This window comes from Apteryx rowi, unplaced genomic scaffold, assembly GCF_003343035.1.
Source record: "Apteryx rowi isolate R43461 unplaced genomic scaffold, aptRow1 scaffold_10, whole genome shotgun sequence".
Classification (NCBI taxonomy): Eukaryota; Metazoa; Chordata; class Aves; order Apterygiformes; family Apterygidae; genus Apteryx; species Apteryx rowi.
In genome coordinates, this window is record NW_020447197.1 from 1,227,634 (window position 1) to 1,248,201 (window position 20,568).

General features: G+C 40.0%; 2 protein-coding genes across 4 annotated transcripts; one reads left to right on the plus strand and one right to left on the minus strand.

Annotated features, from left to right (window-relative positions):
- The first annotated feature begins 8 nt into the window (after nt 1–8).
- On the plus strand, nt 9–7,609 carry MRPL47 (mitochondrial ribosomal protein L47). Of its 3 annotated transcripts, none has more exons than XM_026060649.1 (7): nt 9–349; nt 1,148–1,293; nt 1,882–1,942; nt 2,854–2,950; nt 4,663–4,793; nt 6,258–6,353; nt 7,204–7,609. In XM_026060649.1, the coding sequence occupies exons 1-7, from the start codon at nt 81–83 to the stop codon at nt 7,319–7,321; spliced, it is 918 nt and encodes a 305-aa protein (XP_025916434.1). In that variant the 5' UTR covers nt 9–80; the 3' UTR covers nt 7,322–7,609. The 3 variants fall into 3 exon arrangements, with proteins under 3 accessions (XP_025916434.1, XP_025916442.1, XP_025916449.1); XM_026060657.1 differs by lacking the exon at nt 9–349 and adding an exon at nt 418–706; XM_026060664.1 differs by lacking the exon at nt 9–349 and adding an exon at nt 418–701.
- Nucleotides 7,610–8,770: 1,161 nt separating this feature from the next.
- Nucleotides 8,771–18,860, minus strand: ACTL6A (actin like 6A). Its single transcript, XM_026060636.1, has 14 exons — nt 18,698–18,860; nt 17,965–18,041; nt 17,580–17,754; nt 16,885–16,985; nt 15,292–15,389; nt 14,525–14,619; nt 14,197–14,303; nt 14,026–14,115; nt 13,794–13,855; nt 13,365–13,479; nt 12,925–13,005; nt 11,871–11,966; nt 10,676–10,762; nt 8,771–10,108 (listed from the first exon to the last, which is right to left on the minus strand). Exons 1-14 carry the CDS (start codon nt 18,720–18,722, stop codon nt 10,028–10,030), a joined length of 1,290 nt encoding a protein of 429 aa, XP_025916421.1. The 5' UTR covers nt 18,723–18,860; the 3' UTR covers nt 8,771–10,027.
- Nucleotides 18,861–20,568: the final 1,708 nt, after the last annotated feature.

Sequence of the window (20,568 nt, forward strand, 5' to 3'; positions counted from 1 at the left end):
CAGCGAGTCGGACGCCGCCGGCCGCACCGGCCGCAGCCCGCCGAGCTCCCCAAGCTGCCGCCGCCCGCAGCAGCAGGCTCATGGCCGCCATGGCTGAGACTGGCAGGGGGGGCGGGGCCGGTACAACCCTTCCCCACAGCGAGGATGAAGCTAGGGGGCGGCCATCTTGGGGCCGGGCACGTCGCCCCGCCTCCTTCCGGCGCCCTGGCGGGAAGCCGCCGAGCATTGTGGGAGGGGCGGCGGGTGTCATGGCAGCCGCCATGGTGATGGCGGCCCTGTGCCGGCGCTTCACGGGCACGCTGAGGGTGTCAGGAGCGCTGCAGGCCTCGCCGGCCGCCTGCCTGCCCGGGTAGGCGCCGGAGGGAGCCCGCTGCTTCCTGGGGGTGCTGGGGCGTGGGGCCGCTCTCAGGGCGGGGGCGGCGGGGACGGGCCCGCGGAAGCGCTTAGCCCGAGCTGCCGCCGCGGCCGCAGCCGGTCCCCGGGAAGAAGCAGCCCTCACCGCGCCGCGCCGCCTTCTCCCCGTTAGACTGGGCCGTGGCCGAGACTGAGCGGGGGGCGGCTCGGCCGTTTGCAGCGGGCTCGGCGAGGTAGCCCGGACCCCTGGGAAAACAAGCTCCTGACAGAGCGCGAAACAGGCTTTCCAGGTGTTTGCGTTTCCCAAAACTCTGTCGATTTTTGAAGCTTGCCGAGTGGTTCATAGTGTAAGGTATCACATAAGCTTAATATTAAGAGTTTCCCCGTTTGTATTGCTGCTTTGCAGTCCTTATTGTGTTTTTGCTTGTAACGTTTACTTATTTTCACGTTTATACCACAGTTTTAGTGTTTTTGATGTTTCGTTTCAGTCAGCATAGGAGCCCGTTCCTGTATTGTGTTGCTCAAATTTATTCAAATACTTTTTTTAAAAAAAATTCAGATTATTATCTCTAAATATGTATAGATAAATGAGATAAAAGGAGTAAAAGAGAAAACAAACACAGAGATGCCATATTTTCATGAAGAACTCAATCCACATCTTTTGCCCTGAACCCTGCCATTTTTGTGTCTGGGACAATATCTGCCTTTACGAATAGAGAAGAGAGGAATGTTTTCACTTAGCTGAATATTATTTTTCCTATCATGTATACTTTTTGCTTTAATTTTTGTGTAGGTTAATGCCGAACCTATTCCAGAAGAACCTAGCAAAAGTCGAGCCCCTCCATCATTTGAAGTTTCTGCACACTACTTTGTCTCGGAAAGGTCTGGAGGAGTTTTTTGATGATCCCCAAAACTGGGGAGAAAAAACAGTAAAGTCGGGTGAGCTATATATAGCTTTTCTGATTGTGTCTTTGAGCCAATTGTGTTCAGCTGAAATCTGACCTATTTTGCATTGTAAGAGTATTCATAGTTACATGAAACTTTTATATATATATGTTTACTTGCGTATATTTATGTGCTAATACATCTTTATACTTGTTAACTTTCTTTTCTTCTTTGTGTATTTTGTGTTTATATGAGTAAGTAACTATTATGCAGCAAAATATTTGGCTGTAAATCACCTGCCTTGCTCTTATGTGATACTAGCTCACAGAAGAAACATTCTTTGTTCAAATATACTGTTGAAAAATAAACTATCTTGTCTTTTTATTTCAATGTAGGGATTCACCCTGTAGCTTTCTCGTCTTCATCCTCTTACAAACACATCTGAACAATACATAAGTCATTGCACTGAATGTATATTCAAAGCAAATTTGAGTATACACAAGGATAGTTTTTCAAGCGGTAATATTTTTAATTATTAGTTCCTATTTGTTGGGTTAGCTGGGTCTGCAAAGGATGTATACTTTTTCAGAGAAAACAACTATATTCTGTTAGACTGATTTTTTTTTTTGATAACTTTTATAGGAGATGCATGGAATATAAAGCAGCTAAGGGGCAAGAGTAGTGAAGATTTGCACAAACTTTGGTAAGTAAGCTTCAGTGAAGTAGCTTCTCATCTTTTAAAGCAGCTCTGCAGATTTTATGAAAATGTGACTGCATTAGTCTGCCGTACAGCACCACATGCTTAAATCTGCTTTGGTCTTGGCGCAGCCCAAATTCTAATACTAGTTAGAATATGAAAGCTGTAATGCAGGTGGTAGTGTTGTAGTTGTGTCCAGTACAAAGGGTTCCGGTTTGGCACAAAGAGGTCAAGTTTGATACTGTAGAATCCTGAACTTCGAAGTTCTTCAAACTACAGAAAAAATTTGGTTGGAAGGGACCTCTGGAGCTCATCTAGTCCAATCTCCTGTTTCAGGCAGCCTAACCACTGAAAATTAGATCAGGTTGCTCAGGTCTGTGTCCATTCAAGTTTTGAAAATCTCTGAGGCTGGAGCTTGCACCGCTTCTCTAGGCAACCTATGCCATGGCTAAACTACTACTTAATTATTACTGTGGACATATCTATATATATATAGATATATATTTTTTTTACTTCTATCCAACTGGTTCCCTTATTGCAATTTATGACTGCTATGTCTTGTCCTTTTGCTGTGCACCTGTAAGAAGAGTCTGGCTCTGTTTTCTATGTAACCCAGTAGTGCAAGACTGCTGTTAACCTCTTCTCCCTCCCCGCCACTGCCTTTTGTCCAGGTTAAATAAACCCATCTCCCTCAGCCTCTCCTCATGTCATGTACATCAGCCCTGCCCTGCCCTCCGCACCTCTGCCAGGCTCTCTCCACTCGTCAGCATCTTTTTGTCTCTCTTTATGGAGCTCACAGGTATAGGATATGGGATTGCAGGTTGGACCATTGTGCTCTATCCAGCAGGGTAGTGAGTGAATAATTGCCAGTGGATCTAGAAATTATTTTTGAAGTACTGCTATGCTTTTTGATCTAGGTATGTCCTACTGAAGGAAAAAAACATGCTTTTAACTTTAGAACAAGAATCAAAGCGACAACACAGGCCAATGCCGAGTCCAGAACGATTAGAAAAGGTAACTTTTTCATATGAGCTAAAAATGTAACTCTACATAAAACGGTTGAGTGAAAGGTGAAACCTTTGCAAGCTTGTTAAAGACCATTTTTTAAGTTATCCCATTTTGAGTATGAGCATAAACAAATGTGCTCAAGCAACACTGTGGGAAAGGCATTTCTACTTGTTATATATGGTTGTTATGAAATATTTTACTATCTTCATTCCCTGAAACTGCCTTTGAGGATTTCTAGAAACACTTCCTGTTCAAGTTATAACCTTCTCTGTATTCTTATTGTTCACTTTTTTTTTTCCAGCTTCCAACTGTTGCTAGCTTTTTGCCTCCGAGATTGTCTTCTCCAAACTCGTGTTCTTTGGTTCTTTGCTGTTCCCTCTTTTGCATTATCATGATTCGGACACTGACTTATTAAATTCTTCCCTCTATATCTTTACAATTGAAAACTTAATTTACTTATCAGTCCTCTGTCATTTCTGTGCTGGTGTCTCACAGCTGTAAATCTCCACTCTGACTGTCCAGTTAAATAATCTAGCTGTTTAACGAGATATCTGAGAATGTATTATATGTCCATTTATCCAAATTCATTTTGGTAAAACCTGAAATTTCCCTTTTTCTGAATTTCTTTCTCTGGTTAATTGTGTGGCTCTATTTACCATAACATGCATCTGCATGATTTTTGTCGTCTTAGTCATGCATGCATTTATTTGGCCTCCTAATCTTGTCCATTTGTCACTGTACTTATAAATTATGGAAGATCTAGTATAAAACTTTCCTCTAGATCTCCCACTGGATCTTATTATCATTTATCATAATACTGTTCCTCAACTGTCTTTTGTGATTCCCATCCTGAACAGTATTTTCTGTTCAGTGCCACCTGCACCACCCATGTTCAGCAGCTATGAATCATGGTAGTACTTGTATTGGGAGGGATTTTTTTTTATTTTTTAAATAAAGGGTTCCAACACTTCATAAGTCAAATCTGCTTTTTTGAGCCTAACCCCAAAATGAACAGGCAACCAGTAAGAAGATAAGCAGCAGTTTAATACTATAATTGCACTGAGACAAAATACAGCAATCGGCTTATTAAAATTAGCTCTGCCAGCTTCCCAGAGGGTTTAACATGTTGCCATGTGTAATGTGCGCTATAGTAATCTTATGAGACAGACTTGCCTAAAAACCTTCAACTCAAATGTCATAATTTGGTCAATGTAGCTTTCTAATCAACTAACAGACACCGAGACTGTAACCAGACTCCAAAGTACAAACTAAAATAACACGTAGCCATCACAGACGGTCTGACAGAAATATGGATAGCTTATCTTCTCTTTGTTTCTCCTACTTCCTTTCCTCTCCTGCCTCAGAGCTTTCCATACTTCTAGCATCAGGCATTATAGCTGGCTTTGAGTCTTAGCCAGCTAGTCTTTAACGAATATTCAGACTGTCAGTTATTTCATCTATGTTCTGCTTGTAACCTAGATAGCTTTTTAAAACACCTATTCTGTAGTATTCTAGTACACAGTGCTGTAGTATATTACATAGGTCTTACTAAGCTGTTTCACTTAGTCCACAAATGTGAGGTTACTTATGATGGAACTTTTAGTATATTTTACCTATGTCTTTCCTTTAAATTTTGTCTAAAAGATCTTCACTTGAGATTTTTTAAGTTGTCAGATTGTATTTTGTTGGCCCATCCTGAAACTATTTCCTATCTTCAGGTAGAAAAATCTATGAAAAGAATAGATTTGGTTGTCAGAGAAAGAGAAGATGCTTTGAGGCTTTTACAAACTGGCCAGGAAAAACCAGTACCTGGCGAGTGGAGACAGGACTTCTTAGGACGCACCTACTGGTACGGAAAAGAGAATTTTTGTTTTATATGTTTGAAGTTTTCTTGTGGTATTTCTCTTTACAAGAAAAAACATCCTTCTGATCTAATCAGGAAAGGATGCACGTAAAAGGAAGCATGTTTACTAGTCAGCTTTCAGATGCTTTTTGATATGTTATGTTGCTGTAACCGTTGATAAATAATTCTGTCACTAAACGCCACCCTTAAACATAACAGAGGTAGTTCCATGAAAATAATACAGTTTCTGTATTGAGAGGACGTCTGTTACTGTGGTGATTCCATAACGTGTATCCATAAACCACCGAGTACTGTTCAGCTTGAACCATCTTGGAGGTTCCTAGTTTAAGGTAATATCCACATACTGAGGGACAACTGTTGTGACTGCATCTCCCGGAGTATTGAATGAGATGATACATAAGTATATGTTGGAATTTCCTACTAGTCTTGACAGATATTTAATTTTGTTAACTTTAACTTTCTACCTTAAAACTATTTAGTGTCCAGATACTTTGAATAATCTGTAATTTCAGGTGATGACACTGAGGTCCCTGGCAGGAACTGCTATTTCATTACAAACAGTGTTATACCCTTATTGTATTGGCATTTGAAGCAGTCTGTGCAATTTAGCTCTGCGGTAAAAGTGTAGGTAACAAAAGGTCACACGTTATTGTAATGATGAATTTTGAATACTTTATCTATAAAATATAAATCAATAGAGTACCAAATATACTAACCACTAGATTTATATCGCTGTAGATAAGGCTTCTGCACATCTCTTTTCACTTGGAAACAGTGCCCACAAAGAAGGGTTTGCCCATTTATTTGAAAGTCCGGCCCCCAGTTAAAGCAGTGGGTGGGTGGGCACCACACAGAAAGGTCTCGAAGCACAAGCAGATACTCTGCAGTACACACAGAGTGGGTCTGGCAATCTGGATGCATTGGAGACTGTAGGTAAGTCTGTACAAGCCATCTGTGCAGCCCATATGCAAGGGAAATCCCAAACAGAAATAATGGAGTCTTATATTTAGAGGGAAAGTCTTCTGTTGCTCAAGCAGTTTTGCACTTGACATGACACTCAAACACTGGCATTAAAAAACTGTGGTAGAAGCAAAGATCTCTTCACAGATCGGTTTGCTCACAACTCTTTAAAATTAATTTCTTAGAAGGAATAACTTCTAAAAATATAAATGCAAAGAATTGCTATCTATGTTGTGCCATCTCTTCAAAGGTCTGTGGTTTTTGAAGTGAGATGCCTTTTTCCAGAAAGGCGCTGAGCTACAGATGAGATGTACAGAGTTACAAATCAAGCCAACAGTGGAAATGAGAGTAAATGCCTAAATACAAGTTCTGCGACCTGCCAATCAGACCACTTTATCCTCCTACAGTAACCAAGGAGAAGTCTGGTAGAATCCAAGAATGAAGATGCAAAGTATACATTGTGTAATCAAGTTCATTTATCTTTAACAGGTATACTTACAAGGAGTGGCCAATACCATGGTACTTGAACAAAAAATACAAAAAAAGGAAATTCTTTTACTTACCTCATGTAAATCGCTTCATCAGGTAAAAAGTTTTTTTTTTTTTTTTGACATCGAAAATTATTTTCTGATCTGTTCCTCCATCATCCTCCTTCCACTTTGCAAAGAAAAAACAACAATGGTCTATTTTTTACAGCTAGTAGACCAAAAACAAGGCTTTAATAATCTCACAATGCCTGTTTCCTAGAAAATTTGCCAAAGGGTTCAAAAGTTAAACGAAGGGGGCAGAGGCTAAAGATCTGGGGGACTTGCTCTGTTTCTTTTTCCTGTTCCCGTCTTAGTTGTTAAGAGATCTAGCTATCACATTATGTGGGAAGCACCTAATAGCCTCCCAAAGCTTATAATTTCTGTAGCATTCAAAAACAGAAGAGTATTCCATTTTGCAAGCAAAAACCACTTCTGCTTATCGAAAGCAAATTAACTCTGAAACGAGCAGTCACTAGGAGCCTCTATTTGGTTAGGTGTGTGAAACTGCTGTTTACCTCTACAATCCTCCCCAGTTCTCTCCTTGTTAAATGATCTCTTACCTTGCCTCAGATCCTTCTCCACCTCTCCCTTGATGATGTCGTTTCCTCATTCAGCCTTCAGGACTCTAGTCTCTGCTCCCTCCTCTTTTTTTCCCTTTCCCCATGTCCACCTAGTGTGACTGCAGCCATTTACCACTGACTGCTAAATCTGTATGGATCCTCGTTTGAAGTCCTTGTTCCAAGCCCTCTCACATGGAATATCTGATAGCATATCTGATAGGTAAATAGTATCCTTAATAAGCTCAGTTTGGCAAAAGTGAAGTAGAACATCACATACTATATGGATAAAATAAACTAGAAAAAAATTAAGCTATCTAAAAGCTAACCACACTAATGTCTTTGTTTCAGGCTCAGACTTGAAAAACACTTACGTAGAAGGGCAAGAAGGCAAAATCTAGAGAAGAAGAAGCAGAAGCTTTTAGAAAAGAAGTTCCCTCACCTTGCGGTGAAGTCTCAGAGCCAGTAAGCTGCTGGAAGAGCACAGCAGCCACTTGTTTGACTGTGACTGTAACGTGAAACTAAAGTTCTGAAACCAGTGAATAAGTTGACTGAGCTTTCCTGAGAGTATCCATCTTTTTATTATCTCACAAAGCTTGACCAAAATTAAATTGTGATCTGGAATTAAAGAGCAGCTTTGGAACATGCATCAAAAATTGATCCTAATAGTTGTTTCTAAAAGTGTTTGAAAATTGACAAATTAAAAAGTGAAAGTGAAGCATACATAATGAACAGTAAAAAGAAGCAGTTGCCTGCCCGATGGGAGTATAAAACGTAGGGATATTTACCCCATTTAGTTTTAACAACTGTGCATTAAAACTAGACAGAAAACAGGAGGACCTCTAAAGGTCACATACTATCCTCTTTCCACGTCTATCAGCTACAGGCATGTCACTTAAGTTGTGCTTTCTAAATGCCTACGGAAATACACTGTAGTAAATGAACTTCAGCATGCTCCAAGGAACTCTTGCCCTACTTCGTCTGGCTTGTTAGAAAGTATTGAATATTTGGCATGTGAGCTTTTAACAATGGAGTCTTTATACCTAGATTTCTAGATACCTATGACAAATTCAGACATTTGGGCAATGTTCTTCACTGTGTACAAAGTGTTTGTAGTAAGACTGACAAGCTTCTGTGAAATTAAGGTAGAAAGGTAAAAACTCTTACTGATCACTACTGTCACTTGATGGTAAATATTCTTCATGAAAGCTTTTACCTGCAACTGCAATTTAGAATAAAGTCACCTTTTACACAAATACCAGTCTTTCAGGAAGCAAAAGTGCTGTGCAATGTAATCTGATAAAACGGCAGAAACTCCAAGGGAATTAAATAACTGCAGGCTAAGCACACCCACCCACTCTTCAGCTATTCCTTTGCAGCACCCCCACTTCATAAACAGCAACAAATACTCTCTTTACAGAGGTAAGAAAAACCTATCAAGTGTTTTGCTCTAGATATGCTGCTAGAGCATTCATGGATATTATTATCATACTGTCATTCTTTTAAGAAGATACGTACAGAAGATAATAGTTAATGGACATACTGAACCCTAAGCCTGACACAGAAGAAAACTAAAATGCATAATCAATTCAGGAAGAGAAGCCCCCCAAAATCCTAGTATTTCACTGATGCTGGAATAACTTCATGAAGCATTACACTGTTCTGATGTAAAACCTAAGATACAAGTCTTGTTGACTTTCCACCATCCCAGCTTTCTTTTATGTTCTGCTTGAATGCAAACTAGACTAGGCCGTATTCTTCTATTATAACTGTAGTTGGTGACTGTGTCACTACCAGTAGCCCACTTAAGTTTGCCTCATTTTATGAGAAGTGTGTTTTGTCAACAGCTTTGAAAAGTCTGGAGCAAACAACTCTGATTCAAGAACAAAGTAATGGTCATCATGGTATCACAAAAGCAGACTGTTTTGATAAATTATTTTATTGTTTAGAGGTAATGCATAACTATTTTCAAGGAAAGAGTCCATCATTATTAATCAAGGAGTCCTTTAGGGTACCCAGAACTTAGCAGTATTGTTTACATTTTTTTTTTAAACAGTTATATGCTATTTGGTTTTCCAAAGCTTTTAAGATAACTTAAAACTTAGGTTTTAAGCGAAAACTTAATTGTGTCCCGATACAGAACATCACGCAGTTGTAAAATAAAGTAAGATTAACAGCAACATAAAGCTGCATCCTGACAGCCAGTTCCTGCTGAAAAAAACCCTCCTACTTCCTCTGCCCCTGAGTGCACACTCCCTTTGCAAAATACAGGCACTTACTACCCTGCTATGAGCCAGCTGAGGGAGCTAAACCAGCAAGAAACAAGTAGGAACTGCCCCTTTCAGTTAACAGCTAGCTGCAAAATGTCAAGCCACATCCTGAGGTCTTCTATGACTGTTCTCCTAGTTTTGGAGAGGCAATTTTCTGCCTTAACGTCCCTGTCTCTAAGTGATGCTTCTCACCTACATCACAAAGGCATTCAGCATATTATATACATTCTTACAAATCAGGTGGAAAGTATTAACTGTTTACCAAAATGAAATTGCTCCATAACAGAACAATTAACAAACCAGTGCATAATATAACATTCTCTAACTGGAATGTAACATTTTCATTAGAGTTTACACTGAACTGAGTCACCCATAGCAAATTAGAAACTACAGAAATACTTTCCATTTTTAAAACAAATGAGTAACTGTTTCTCTGCAAGTACTCACAAAACTGCTCAAATGTGAAAGCCAATTTTATTTTTTAAGAGGGAAATAAGAGCAATTTAAGGCCAAAGTTATCAGCGAGGAAGACTAATATGTGAAAGTAGACAAGAGATTTTTAATAAACTTGATGCACAGGCATTTGCAAGGTTATGCCTCTATCTATTAGCTAACCTGTAAAGTTGTTCACAGGAAAAGATATTAGCGAAAATAGACATTTATACAAAAATTATAAAAATGCTTGTTATACGAATTATTGCTTTACAAGGGATGTAAACATCCTTTTTTCTATGATAGTACCAATTAGGGCTCTCAAAATTTCTAGTTTGTTAAAATGGAACTTGAAATATGCAAAAAACCCAATATAAAATTTCTACAAAAAAGAGTCCATCCCATTCCTGAGTATGCTAAAGCTATAAAATAGAAGGAGTGATGGGGAGACAGCAGTTTTCACAGTAAAAAGTTTAAGGGCATTTTCTTTCTACACACTGTTTCCCTCCTTCTTCATATTCTTGTTTAGAAATCCACATCTGTTGAAAAGTACCCTACAAAAAAAGTAAAACAAATTAAGGCTAAGTAAAACATGATTAGCTTTTCACAGAAGGAAAAAGAAAAGTCTTTACATTAAATGTGGTAAAAGGACTTGACTCCTGCTTAAGTACGTTTTCCTTTGTCTTTTATATTGCTAGTGATTAAACTGAAGTTGGGACTTTGCAGCACCAAAAGCCGATTTCCATCTCCCTTTCCAAATACTGCTAAATGCACCTCCACAAACCATTGAAGTGCTCCGTAACTTGTACCGCTAAGCTCAGGGATATGATGCAGAAACAAGTTCACCACTTCTATGATATACAACATATTACTTCTAGACATCTTATTTCAAGCCTGTACATTGCCCATTAAAAACAGAAGACAACAAATAATTAGTTTTTGGATTTAAAACTCACAGTGGCTTGTTTTTTTAGGTAGATTTGCTTTACCTTACCACAACCACAGACAGGATAGTGACTGCGGCAGCAGCATGAACTCTTCAATTCACACACACATGGAATTAATTTTTTGGGCAGCAAGTGCTGCTTAGCATAGCAACATAGTAACATAGATTTACTAACCAAAGAAGCCAAAATGGAACCACCAATCCATGAACTGAACCTCCGCTCCACTGTTGTGTTGTTTGCTATCAATTTCAGGCGCATGCTCTGAATAGAAAAGGATATTAAAAAAAGAAAAAAAATCAGATAAAAATTGCAGGCTGGAGCCCTTTTAAGAGCCCGAGGACAGCACAAATAACTTGGTGTGTATATACCAACATGCGAGTGAAAAAGACCTATTTTATTAGACTTGCAGTAGCACTCACCAGCTCTGTATCTAGAACTCAAGTATGGCCATACACAAACAGAAGTATATGTGCCCTTATATCTTCTCTACTAACAGGGACCAGCAACAAATGCTTAAGGCTAAGAATAAGGCAGGTAAAGAACAATCCTACTCACAGCATATACTGTTATCTCTAGCAGAGGACTACCTGAAGTGTACAGTGGGACAAAAATGAATTAATTTCAACAATATTAAGCATCTAGTTCCTTTTTGAACCAATTCATTCTTTTTCTTTCAAGATGCCTTGTAGCAATGAATTATATGGTTTAAACATATTGTATTTCTACTGATAATTTCAGTGGATTCTCCCTCATCTATTTTAAGCAGCAGTGAATAACTGTACCTTTCTCAGCCTTTCATAACACTTATGATTTCAAGAGTCCCCATAAATTGAACATTTTTATTGAATATGGGAATTCAAGAAATATCATATTTTATACCAAGGCAAGTTCTCAAGAATACTGTGCAATGGTATTAATACTTTCTTTGACACCGAGTAAAAATTACAGGTATATTAAATCACCAGTTTGCTATCTATGAGTAGGATGTGTTGCCTGTAGAATCCAGGAAGAACAATTCCTGTTGCAAAGTGACAGGAGCTCAAGCAGAATGACTAAATGTGCCTCAAGTTAGTCAGCAACACTTCAGGAGAGAGGCCATCAAGGGAAGGAGTGACAATTGCCTAGGTTCAGTTACAGAGCTTAGAATCACAACCTGAAAGCGCGAATGGAGAAGTAGTTCAGCAGGACTGATGAATGAAGTAGTTTTCTTCTTTTCTTTAGAAAGGCGGGAGATTTCTTCCCCCCCCGAAATCTGTTCAGCTGTTGGGTTCCTAATTAAGTTAAAGCTACAATACATGCCTGTATATTTATATAGCAGAAAAGCAAAACGATGAGCAACTCAAAGCAGTAATTTTATAAGTTGTTTTACCGGTGGAGTTTTCTGAGACAGCTCTCTGTTCAATCTGTCTGTAAAACTCTGTATTAGAGTGTTTCCGCCTGCTACAATCACACTGCCATAGAGGCCCTAGAAAGAGAATAGTAACTCACAGTATTAACTCTGAAAGCATTTTGAAAACAATTTGTTTCACAGAATAGGGAAGAATGCCACATAAGTATATGTAATCAACAGCAATAATACATCACGTGATGCCCACAGTATTACCTCTACCAATCTAATTAATGTTTTTACCCCATAAAAAAAATATTTCAAGAGAACTTTAATATTAAACTATACAAGGAAGACAGAGGCAGTATGATTATGGATTCTCTGCTATGGAGAACCTTGCATCTACAGACACCTCCTATATCCTAAACTTTTGGTTCCCTAATAGCTGGATTTTCCAACCACAAAGGAAAAAGTACCCAACAGCACTGCAACAGTTTGCCATCTAATGCTGCAGTTAGCAAACACAAACCATGGCCTAGCCTATTCAGCCAGCCTGACATGCTAGTTAAGGGGCAAAATTCTCGAACCAACCCCTGGCAGACTATCATATCTGAATCTATCCAAATTGACACCTGAGAAAATGAGAACATAGTTTTAAAAGAGAAACTTTTCCTTTAAAACCTCTCCACTGCTACTCTCCCTCAAGAAGCCAGGTATGATTAGTTATCTTTAGAAAGTACATCTATCATCCTCAAAAATCTGAGGATAACAGTCGAAGTTGTGAACATAAAACGACTATCTGAAGGCAATCCAATGCACATTATGTAGTGCCAGCTATAAAACCTGGACATTAACTATTTACATACAGGTAGAGACACTGAGTAAGAGTCAGAAAACCTGACTCCGCATTTTGTAGGACAGAAACAGTAATCCTACATGTTTTTATATACAACTATGTCATATTTAAGGAATTATTTTAACAAGTTTATCAGTATCCTAGGAAGTCCACATTCTTCAGCAACAATGTTCCAGCCAAAAAAGATTTCAGCACAAAAATATCGATGCCTTAAATAATACACGTCTGACTAACACTTACCGGTCTGATGTCTATATCGCACATTCCAACGCTTGTTGTGACAACGTGGCTCACGCCCAACATCGTGTTACCAGATAAACCCTAAAATAAAATTAGCAGTCCACATGTCATTGCTTCAAAAGAGGAAGGCACATTATAGCTCTGAATGAACGAGTATTATTTACTAAAGAGGGAGCTAAACATTTCGGGGGGGGGGGTTGGGGGGGGGGAAATCCTTGTTTCCTATTCAGCTTATCACCAGCCGTTTCAAACTACATTTCCTCCTTTGTTACCCCAACTCTAATACAACACCACAGGTAAATCCGATGCCGAGGAGAGCCACACAGTGTGAATATATGCATACAAAGCAGGAAATTGAGAACATTGTACAAAAGGAAGCCATGTGATAAACTATTAATTTAAAGCCTTCATATTATTATCACATATCAAAGTTGTTTTACCTTTACATTGGAAGGGTCAAATAATCCCTCAGGAATTTTTAGACGCTCAGCACCAAAGTCACAGTTATAGCCATTGGGAAACTCGTAATGAACTGTTGGCATCTGTGCCGCTACCCTGGAGCATTAGTCAGAAAGTAACACATTAAAATACAGCGTGAACAGTCTAGTAAGTTATCTACGTAGCATTATAAACTAAGTTTTCTAAGAGAACATTGTGATTAATATGACTTAAACCTTTGATAATATTGACTGTGATCTCATGCATCTTGAAATATCAAATAAAAAAACCAATCACCTGGATGTATATTGTATTCTTACCTCCAGAAATAAGCAAATTTTGTCTAATAACCTTCCTCTGTAATAAAGCCACCCAACAGCACATGCAAAACTCATGATTAATTTTACAAGGAGGAAAATAAAGTGACATACTGTTCATCATAGGTTGAATCTGACACTTGGAGGACAGAAGCTTGGAAGTCCTGAATGACACACTATGGAGATAATAACAACATTGTTACGAAGAATTTCAAGTTTATAACTTAATATAAATTATAGAATTGACCATGTCTAGGTGTTTTCTAGGTCTTGGAGAGGAAAATGTGATATCCTTGCAAACAAAGCTTCTTTATAGGACACCTAGCAGGAGAAAGGACCTACTTACATTACACATGTAGTTGTGCCAAGACCTCGTGACTTGGGGTAACTTCTCTTTTCTCTTCCAATTTGCTGGTGATCCCTCACGAACTGCCTCCTGAGATGGTAGGAAATATGAATATCAGTTAACCATTTAAGCCTCCCCCTGCAAAACAAACACTTAAAGTTACTTTCCCACCTTTGAAGCAATCATGTACGGAGGAATTATCTCTATGTTCATTTCCTGAAACAATTCTCGGCACTGCATAGTAATAAAGTCTCCTGCAAGTGGTGATTTCACAATACCTAAAAGACAGAAAATGAAAAATATCTGGAATGTACTGAAGTCACAGAATAAATTCTCCCAACAAACTATTTTCAGAGAACACCGGTTATTTCCTATTTAAGAGGACACACACATATTTAAAAACAGTAATAAAACTGTAAAAAACAGTAAAAAAGCTAACTCATCTTTAACACTGCACATGGATAATAACACAATGTTATTATCCCCAAAAATCTTTTACCTTGCTGAAGTACATATCCATCATGCACTGGAATAGCAGTGGTGTGCGTTGCTCCGCTATCCAAAATGAGACCTGTGGACCGCCCATTAGCAAAACTAGCCAAAATGATTAAGGAAAATATTTTAATTTTCACCTTGGAAAAGATGCCATCATAAAATTTGAGTATAACTAGGAACATGGACTCCGGTTTTTACTCCTTGGCTTTACAAATGGACTTGCCATTTTCTGGTGTGCATTTTCTTTCTACAAAGGAGTACATAACCTCACAGAGAGAACAGCATTTACCTTCTATCTGTAAACTAACTTGAGCTTTGGACATAAAAAGGTGACAACTCAAGTTAATACAGCAAGCTCCAATAATGCAGCAAGCTCCGAGTACATCCAACTCACTTAGTTTCTGAAGCTGAAAACATGTTATTAGTCTAAAATAATAACAAATTTCAACTTAGGGCTATGGGAACATCAAACTAACTATTGTATTTAGTAGTCAGCACAATGCCATCTCAGATGTGTAATATTCTTATCCATGCTATACAATGAAAAAAGAAACTGCCTCCAAGGAAAACAGTCAGACTGGAAGGACTTCAGAACTGAGCTCTAAGTTAAAGTTCAGAAATGGAAATTGCTTACTTCCTCTCTAAATGTTTATGGAAACATTACTTTGAAAGAAAAGGGTTAGAAATGTTTTTATACTAGGAATTACCCAGAAAAAGCTTACCACATTTTCTCAAAGAAAAAAAAAATTGGCTCAACATTCCAAAGGATACGCTGTTAGAACAGCAGTTTTACATAAGAAAAAAGCAGGGATGTTGTAGTGTTCAAACATCAGTTCAGTTAGTTTTTCACGCTTTGCTCTAGTATTCCACTAGAGGAAAAAGAAAAAAAAAAAAAACACAAATAAGTGATCAAAATGAAGATGTTTATCCTGAGGATCATTAGAGCATGCTCAAGGAATGCTAACAAAATAAAAAGAAATAGTTACAATTATTAGAACCATGGTTTCAAATCATACCAAAATTCTACACAGACAGATTGCTAGAATTTTACTTCCTTAGAAACTTTTCCATTCCAATTCTATTACAAAAAGATTAATATTTATCTATTACATAAAATTAAAGGAATAGCAACTTAAAAATACAGGAAGACTTCTGATAAGCAAGGGTAAAAGAGATACACAACTTTACAATTATAATAAAGATTCCTTCAAACTTCTAGAGCTCTTCCAGTATCAGTCTCTCAAAAAACTCTAAAACAAGTAACATACCCACTTTGCAGGGGAAAGATTCAACCAAGCAAGTTATTTCATGTAAGAAAAATAAATCCAGATTTTCCTGTTTTCAAGGTATCTTCCTACAGTTCTACTGTACTTGTGATTAACCAAGGATATCTCAAATATTCAGCACATCACTGAAAAATCAAAGTCTTTTCTTCTATGCCAATTTAAAGTAAGATTAGTTCTGTGAGGGGAATTCTAATGGAAACCTCTACTGAGAGACATCCATCAAGCCATCAGACAGGCAATAACCATTTCAAATTCATCCATACTCCAGCAAAGCACAACCACCTTCTCAAATGGTGCATGAAAATCATGGCAGAGGTGGGTGTTGGTTTTGTTTTTAGCTACTTCAACCAAGTTTTTAGTTTTTACTACTGAAACCAAAAAATCATCTCAAGAACATCAGCCTGCTACAATTGAACAAAAAGCGATAAAGAAAATCCTACTCAAAGAGTTTATTAAAGAAGGACATAACTACAGTATGGCATGTTAACATTTTGTATTCAGATGTTAAGATCTGTCCTTTGAATGCTGGCCACAATAAAACGTGAGAATTAGTCTTTTTTTTTTTTTTTTTTAAAAAAAGACATTTGTAATCATCCACTTCCCTTACCTTACAAGGCCATTTACAGAAATGAAGAGAGCCAAATTAAAATTTCTTCATTATAAATATTCTTCTCTGTCATGTAATATTAGTTGTCAAGCTAAAGGCAGTGAGAGATTTCCAATGACACTTTACTAAGCATAACTTTATTGTCCTAACATTTTTTCATTTTTATTCCAGGGAATAAAGTGAAACTTATTATTTTTTGCTTCTTTGCAATAAATTAAAAACAACAGTACATGGTAAATAGTTTTTGTGTCTTGTCATAGAAAGTATTTCAAATCAGGTTTTTTTAGGCATTTTTCTTAAACAAATTACTTTCCACAATCTGGAAAAGTACTTTAAAATTGTTACTTCCTCAGTTAAGTTTTAACACCTGTAATCTACAAGCCAGTATCAGATTTGTTCAAGACATGCATGTAAACTCAGCAAAAAGATGCAGTTAAGACTTTTCAAAAATGCAAAGTTGCTTTTACTCACTGGTGCTTCAGACATTAGAACAGGATGCAAACTTGCTTCAGATTTAATATGCATCTTGTATGTGTGATCCAGAATTGCCTGGAAACTATCCCAGTCTTCAACTGTAATAACATTGAAGCAAGCAGATTAGTTTTCTTCTAAGTTTTGTTCCACTTCATGTGTACATAAAGGTTCTGAGGTTTCTTTTTTGCTAGAACTCTTTAGTCCACAGCTATGCTCAGAAGACTTATACTCCCTTTAAAAGCTTTGCAAAATTCTATTCCTCTGTAAGTATCATGATCATAACATATTAAGAACTATGCTAAAAATCTATCAACATCGTAAACTAGCTATGCTTCACGCAACTAGTGTATCAGATATCTGTTCTTATGATTTATAGCCTCCACTTATAAGCATTACAGGAATCAGCTTCCAATCTATTTCCATAAATTACCCCCTTCTTCTTTTATCAAAATTTAAATCCAAGCCACCAAATAAGGAAGAACTCTACAAGCCTTCCCTTTCATCAGACAAATGATCACTGTCATATCAAAATTTGTTTAGAAGAAACAGATCCTTTACTTTTCAGTCCTGTTCTCCAAACTCCTGAAAGAAAAACACTTAAACATATAACAACTTTTTATACGAAAGCTACGACTTTTGCAGCCTAAGTAATGCTATTTTAAGAACAGATAGAAAAAGACAGAGCACCATACTCATTCCATTTTTTAAGGGTGAAATGGCCTCCATATTTTCCCGTGGAACTCTCAGGGCATTGGTGTCTATGTAATAAGTTGGGCCCCCTTGTTTGCCTTTGTCACCGTCTATCTCCATCAGAGTGCTGCCATTGTCCCTTTCTAGCACCACACCAATAGCTGTCGGAAAATCAACCTGTAAGGCAAAAGGTAAACAGTTCATGATGATTATTCATGTTTGGGGAGGATTGCTCATAAGATTCAGGTCTTTCATTATATAATACAGTAAAAATAAAAACCCCAACATATTCTGGAAACTTGTCAACTAACAAGTTTGATGGTATTGTAACAGGTTCTAAGGTAAGTTCTAATTTTCATGTTATATTTCAATCACAGAGATTCTCACCTTTGGACAGTCTTCACCCGCATAGCCTGCTCTGACTGTATACGAGCCGATGTCAAAAACAAGAGCCCCAACTTCATCTGTAAACAGTGTTAATACAGAGGTAGTTAACGGTTATCACACTCCATTACAGTCCTGACCTGACTTTTCCCTGCCCCCTGTCCATTGGGCTGGCAAGAAGAAAAAAAGCAAATCAAGGCATATTTCCAGTGCAAGGAGAAACTTTTCTATTCAGAACTCAAGTTACTGGAGAGCAATTACAAGACCGCCAACGGGGCTTTAACTGGGACGATACAGTAAGCTGCTTTGGCGTAAGTAAAAACGGTCACTTTAACAGGGAGAGAGAAGAGGCGGCTGCATCTGAACAGGTTACGAGAGCGAGCTTTCAAGAAGCGCCGAGAAGAGTCGCACGCAGCTGGAGGCCACGCGAGCGGCGCTCACGCAGCCCGCGGCTCGGCTCGGCTCGGCCGAGTGCAAAGTACCGCGGCGGAACGGCCCCGGGAGGAATGTAAACAAGGCCTTCGGCCTCCTTCTCCTCCTCCTCGCCGCGCACGCTGGCGCCGCGGACACGGCGGGGCCGGGAGGGCTCAGCGCCGCCGCGGGGGAGGCGGGAAGCGCTGGGGCGGCGCCGGGGGGGGGGGCAGGCTCGCACGCGCCGCCGCCGCCTCACGGGACGGCGCCAAGCTCAACGGTCGCGCAGGGGCGGGGCGGGCAACCGAGGCGGCGCCGGGCTCACCTCCGCCGTACACGCCGCCGCTCATGGCTACCGCTGGGCCCGCGCCGCGCTCCCCGGGCCCGGTGTCCGCTGCCGCCGCCGCCGCGCCGGCTTCCTCGGCGATCCGGCAACAATAGCGCCTTCGTCCCTCTCGCCCCCGGCGGGCTCAGCCTAACCTGCAGGCCCGCTGCCTTCCCGCCAATGGGGAGCGCGGCCGCCGCTCGCCCGCCTACCGCGCGGCGCCCTGCCCAACGGCCGCCAGGGGAGAGCGGCCAATCGGGGCCGGAGGGAGGCGGGGCCAGGGCGCGGGGAGCCAATCCTGAGGCGGGAAGCGGCGGACGAGCGAGCAAGCGTAGGTGCAGCGTGCGGGGGGTGGGGGTGTGAGGGGGGCGGCGAGGCGGGGAGGCGTGAGGAGAGGGCCGCCCGCCCGCTCGCCGCGCGGGGGTGCGAGGAGAGGGCTGCTAGGGTCGGTGAGGCGGGGAAGGGGGCTGGGAGCACCGAGGACTCGCGGCGCGGGCGCGCTGCCCACGAGGGGTTGGGTGGTGGGGGGCAGTGGGGTGAGTAGAGGGTGCGCGGGGAGGGGGCCGGCGGTGGAAGGGCGCAACGGTCGCTGCGGCAGGGCCCCTTCCCCCCCCCCCCTCCGCTGCCGCCGGGCTCCGGTCGCTGCTCCTGGGGGCTCCTCAAGCGCGAATGAAGCGCGCTCTTCCTCTCCTGCCCGAGGCACTCCTTTGCGCCCTCAGCTTGGCCCCTGAGGTTGGTTGTCCGGCCAGCTGAACCGTTTCGGTTTTCTAGCTCGGCTGCCTGTGAAGTAGCTGGACCTGTAATTAGGAGCAGCGATTGCCTTGTTCGGCATCAAAGTGTTCGGCCAAACGTGGCGTTTGGCCAGTAGGACCAGAGAGGGGAAACTGGAAAGTTTTAGGAATTGCAGGTAGTTAATAAAGTGACCTGAGGTATAACCAGAGGTTAGTATTAGAGAAGGCTAAAAGCTAAAGAGTAGGGAAGTCAGCTTAAAATACAAGCTTTCCTGGTGTGCACCTTTTTGAATTGGTTATTTTGGAGGGGGCTGGTCTTTTTGTGTGTATGCATTACACACAATACTTTATAATCATGGATGATCTTTTCAAATTCACATAGGATGTATAGTTCATTTCTGAATTCTGCAGCAAGGATGCTGAACTTAGATGGCATGATTATGTTCAATCAAAATAACAGCGGCATTTGATTTATTATGTTTACATTTACTTATAAAGTGTTGCATAGCATGAGTAATCACAGTAACAATTACTGGACTATAAATATGAAAAAATGTGTTTCTTGTATTTTCACTTTAAGCAAAAAAAGTGCTATGAATCCTGCTTAGCATTATTTTGATAGGTAGTTTGGTACTTCTTACAAAGCTTTGGGGTTTTTTAAAGTTGTGACTTGAGTCTCCACTGTAGCTCTTTATTTACACTGCTTGTTTTCAATTTTAATTAGTGAAATGAGAAGTATAAAACTTCCATTTGGTACACCTAGTACTTAAAGCTGTTGTGAGTAGAACAGATTATTACAGATTTCAGCAAACTTTATGCTAGTGAAGGAGAAAAGCAGGCTAAATGTGTGTGTGTTTTACTCCACCTCCCAACCTGCTGCAGTTAAAGGTAGGGTGCTGACTAACAGTCTTCCTTTAAGCCTCTTCTTGAACCAAAATGCAACAGAAATACTGAAATCCAACAGTAAGGGGCAACAAGTTTTTGTGTTTTTTTAATGCAATTATAAGAAAATCAGGAGGTGGTTAGACATAATAATAGCTCTCAAGGGTAAGTAATTTAATTTGACACACAGTTTGATTCTGTTTCTTTAATGAACAAAATTCATAATTTTATCATGTCATTAAGAAATTTGTAGTTTTG

What these genes read in the sequence shown, in the direction of transcription:
- MRPL47 (XM_026060649.1), top strand. Translation starts at nt 81, where the DNA reads ATGGCCGCCATGGCTGAGACTGGCAGGGGGGGCGGGGCCGGTACAACC. An exon ending in AGAAAAAACAGTAAAGTCGG is followed by an intron (nt 1,294 to 1,881) that starts GTGAGCTATATA and finishes TAACTTTTATAG; the next exon opens with GAGATGCATGGAATATAAAG. An exon ending in GAAGATTTGCACAAACTTTG is followed by an intron (nt 1,943 to 2,853) that starts GTAAGTAAGCTT and finishes TTTTTGATCTAG; the next exon opens with GTATGTCCTACTGAAGGAAA.
- ACTL6A (XM_026060636.1), bottom strand. Translation starts at nt 18,722, where the DNA reads ATGAGCGGCGGCGTGTACGGCGGAG. An exon ending in AAAACTGCTGTTCTAACAGC is followed by an intron (nt 14,620 to 15,291) that starts GTATCCTTTGGA and finishes CATTTTGGCTAG; the next exon opens with TTTTGCTAATGGGCGGTCCA. An exon ending in TGGATATGTACTTCAGCAAG is followed by an intron (nt 14,304 to 14,524) that starts GTAAAAGATTTT and finishes TCTGTCTTTTAG; the next exon opens with GTATTGTGAAATCACCACTT.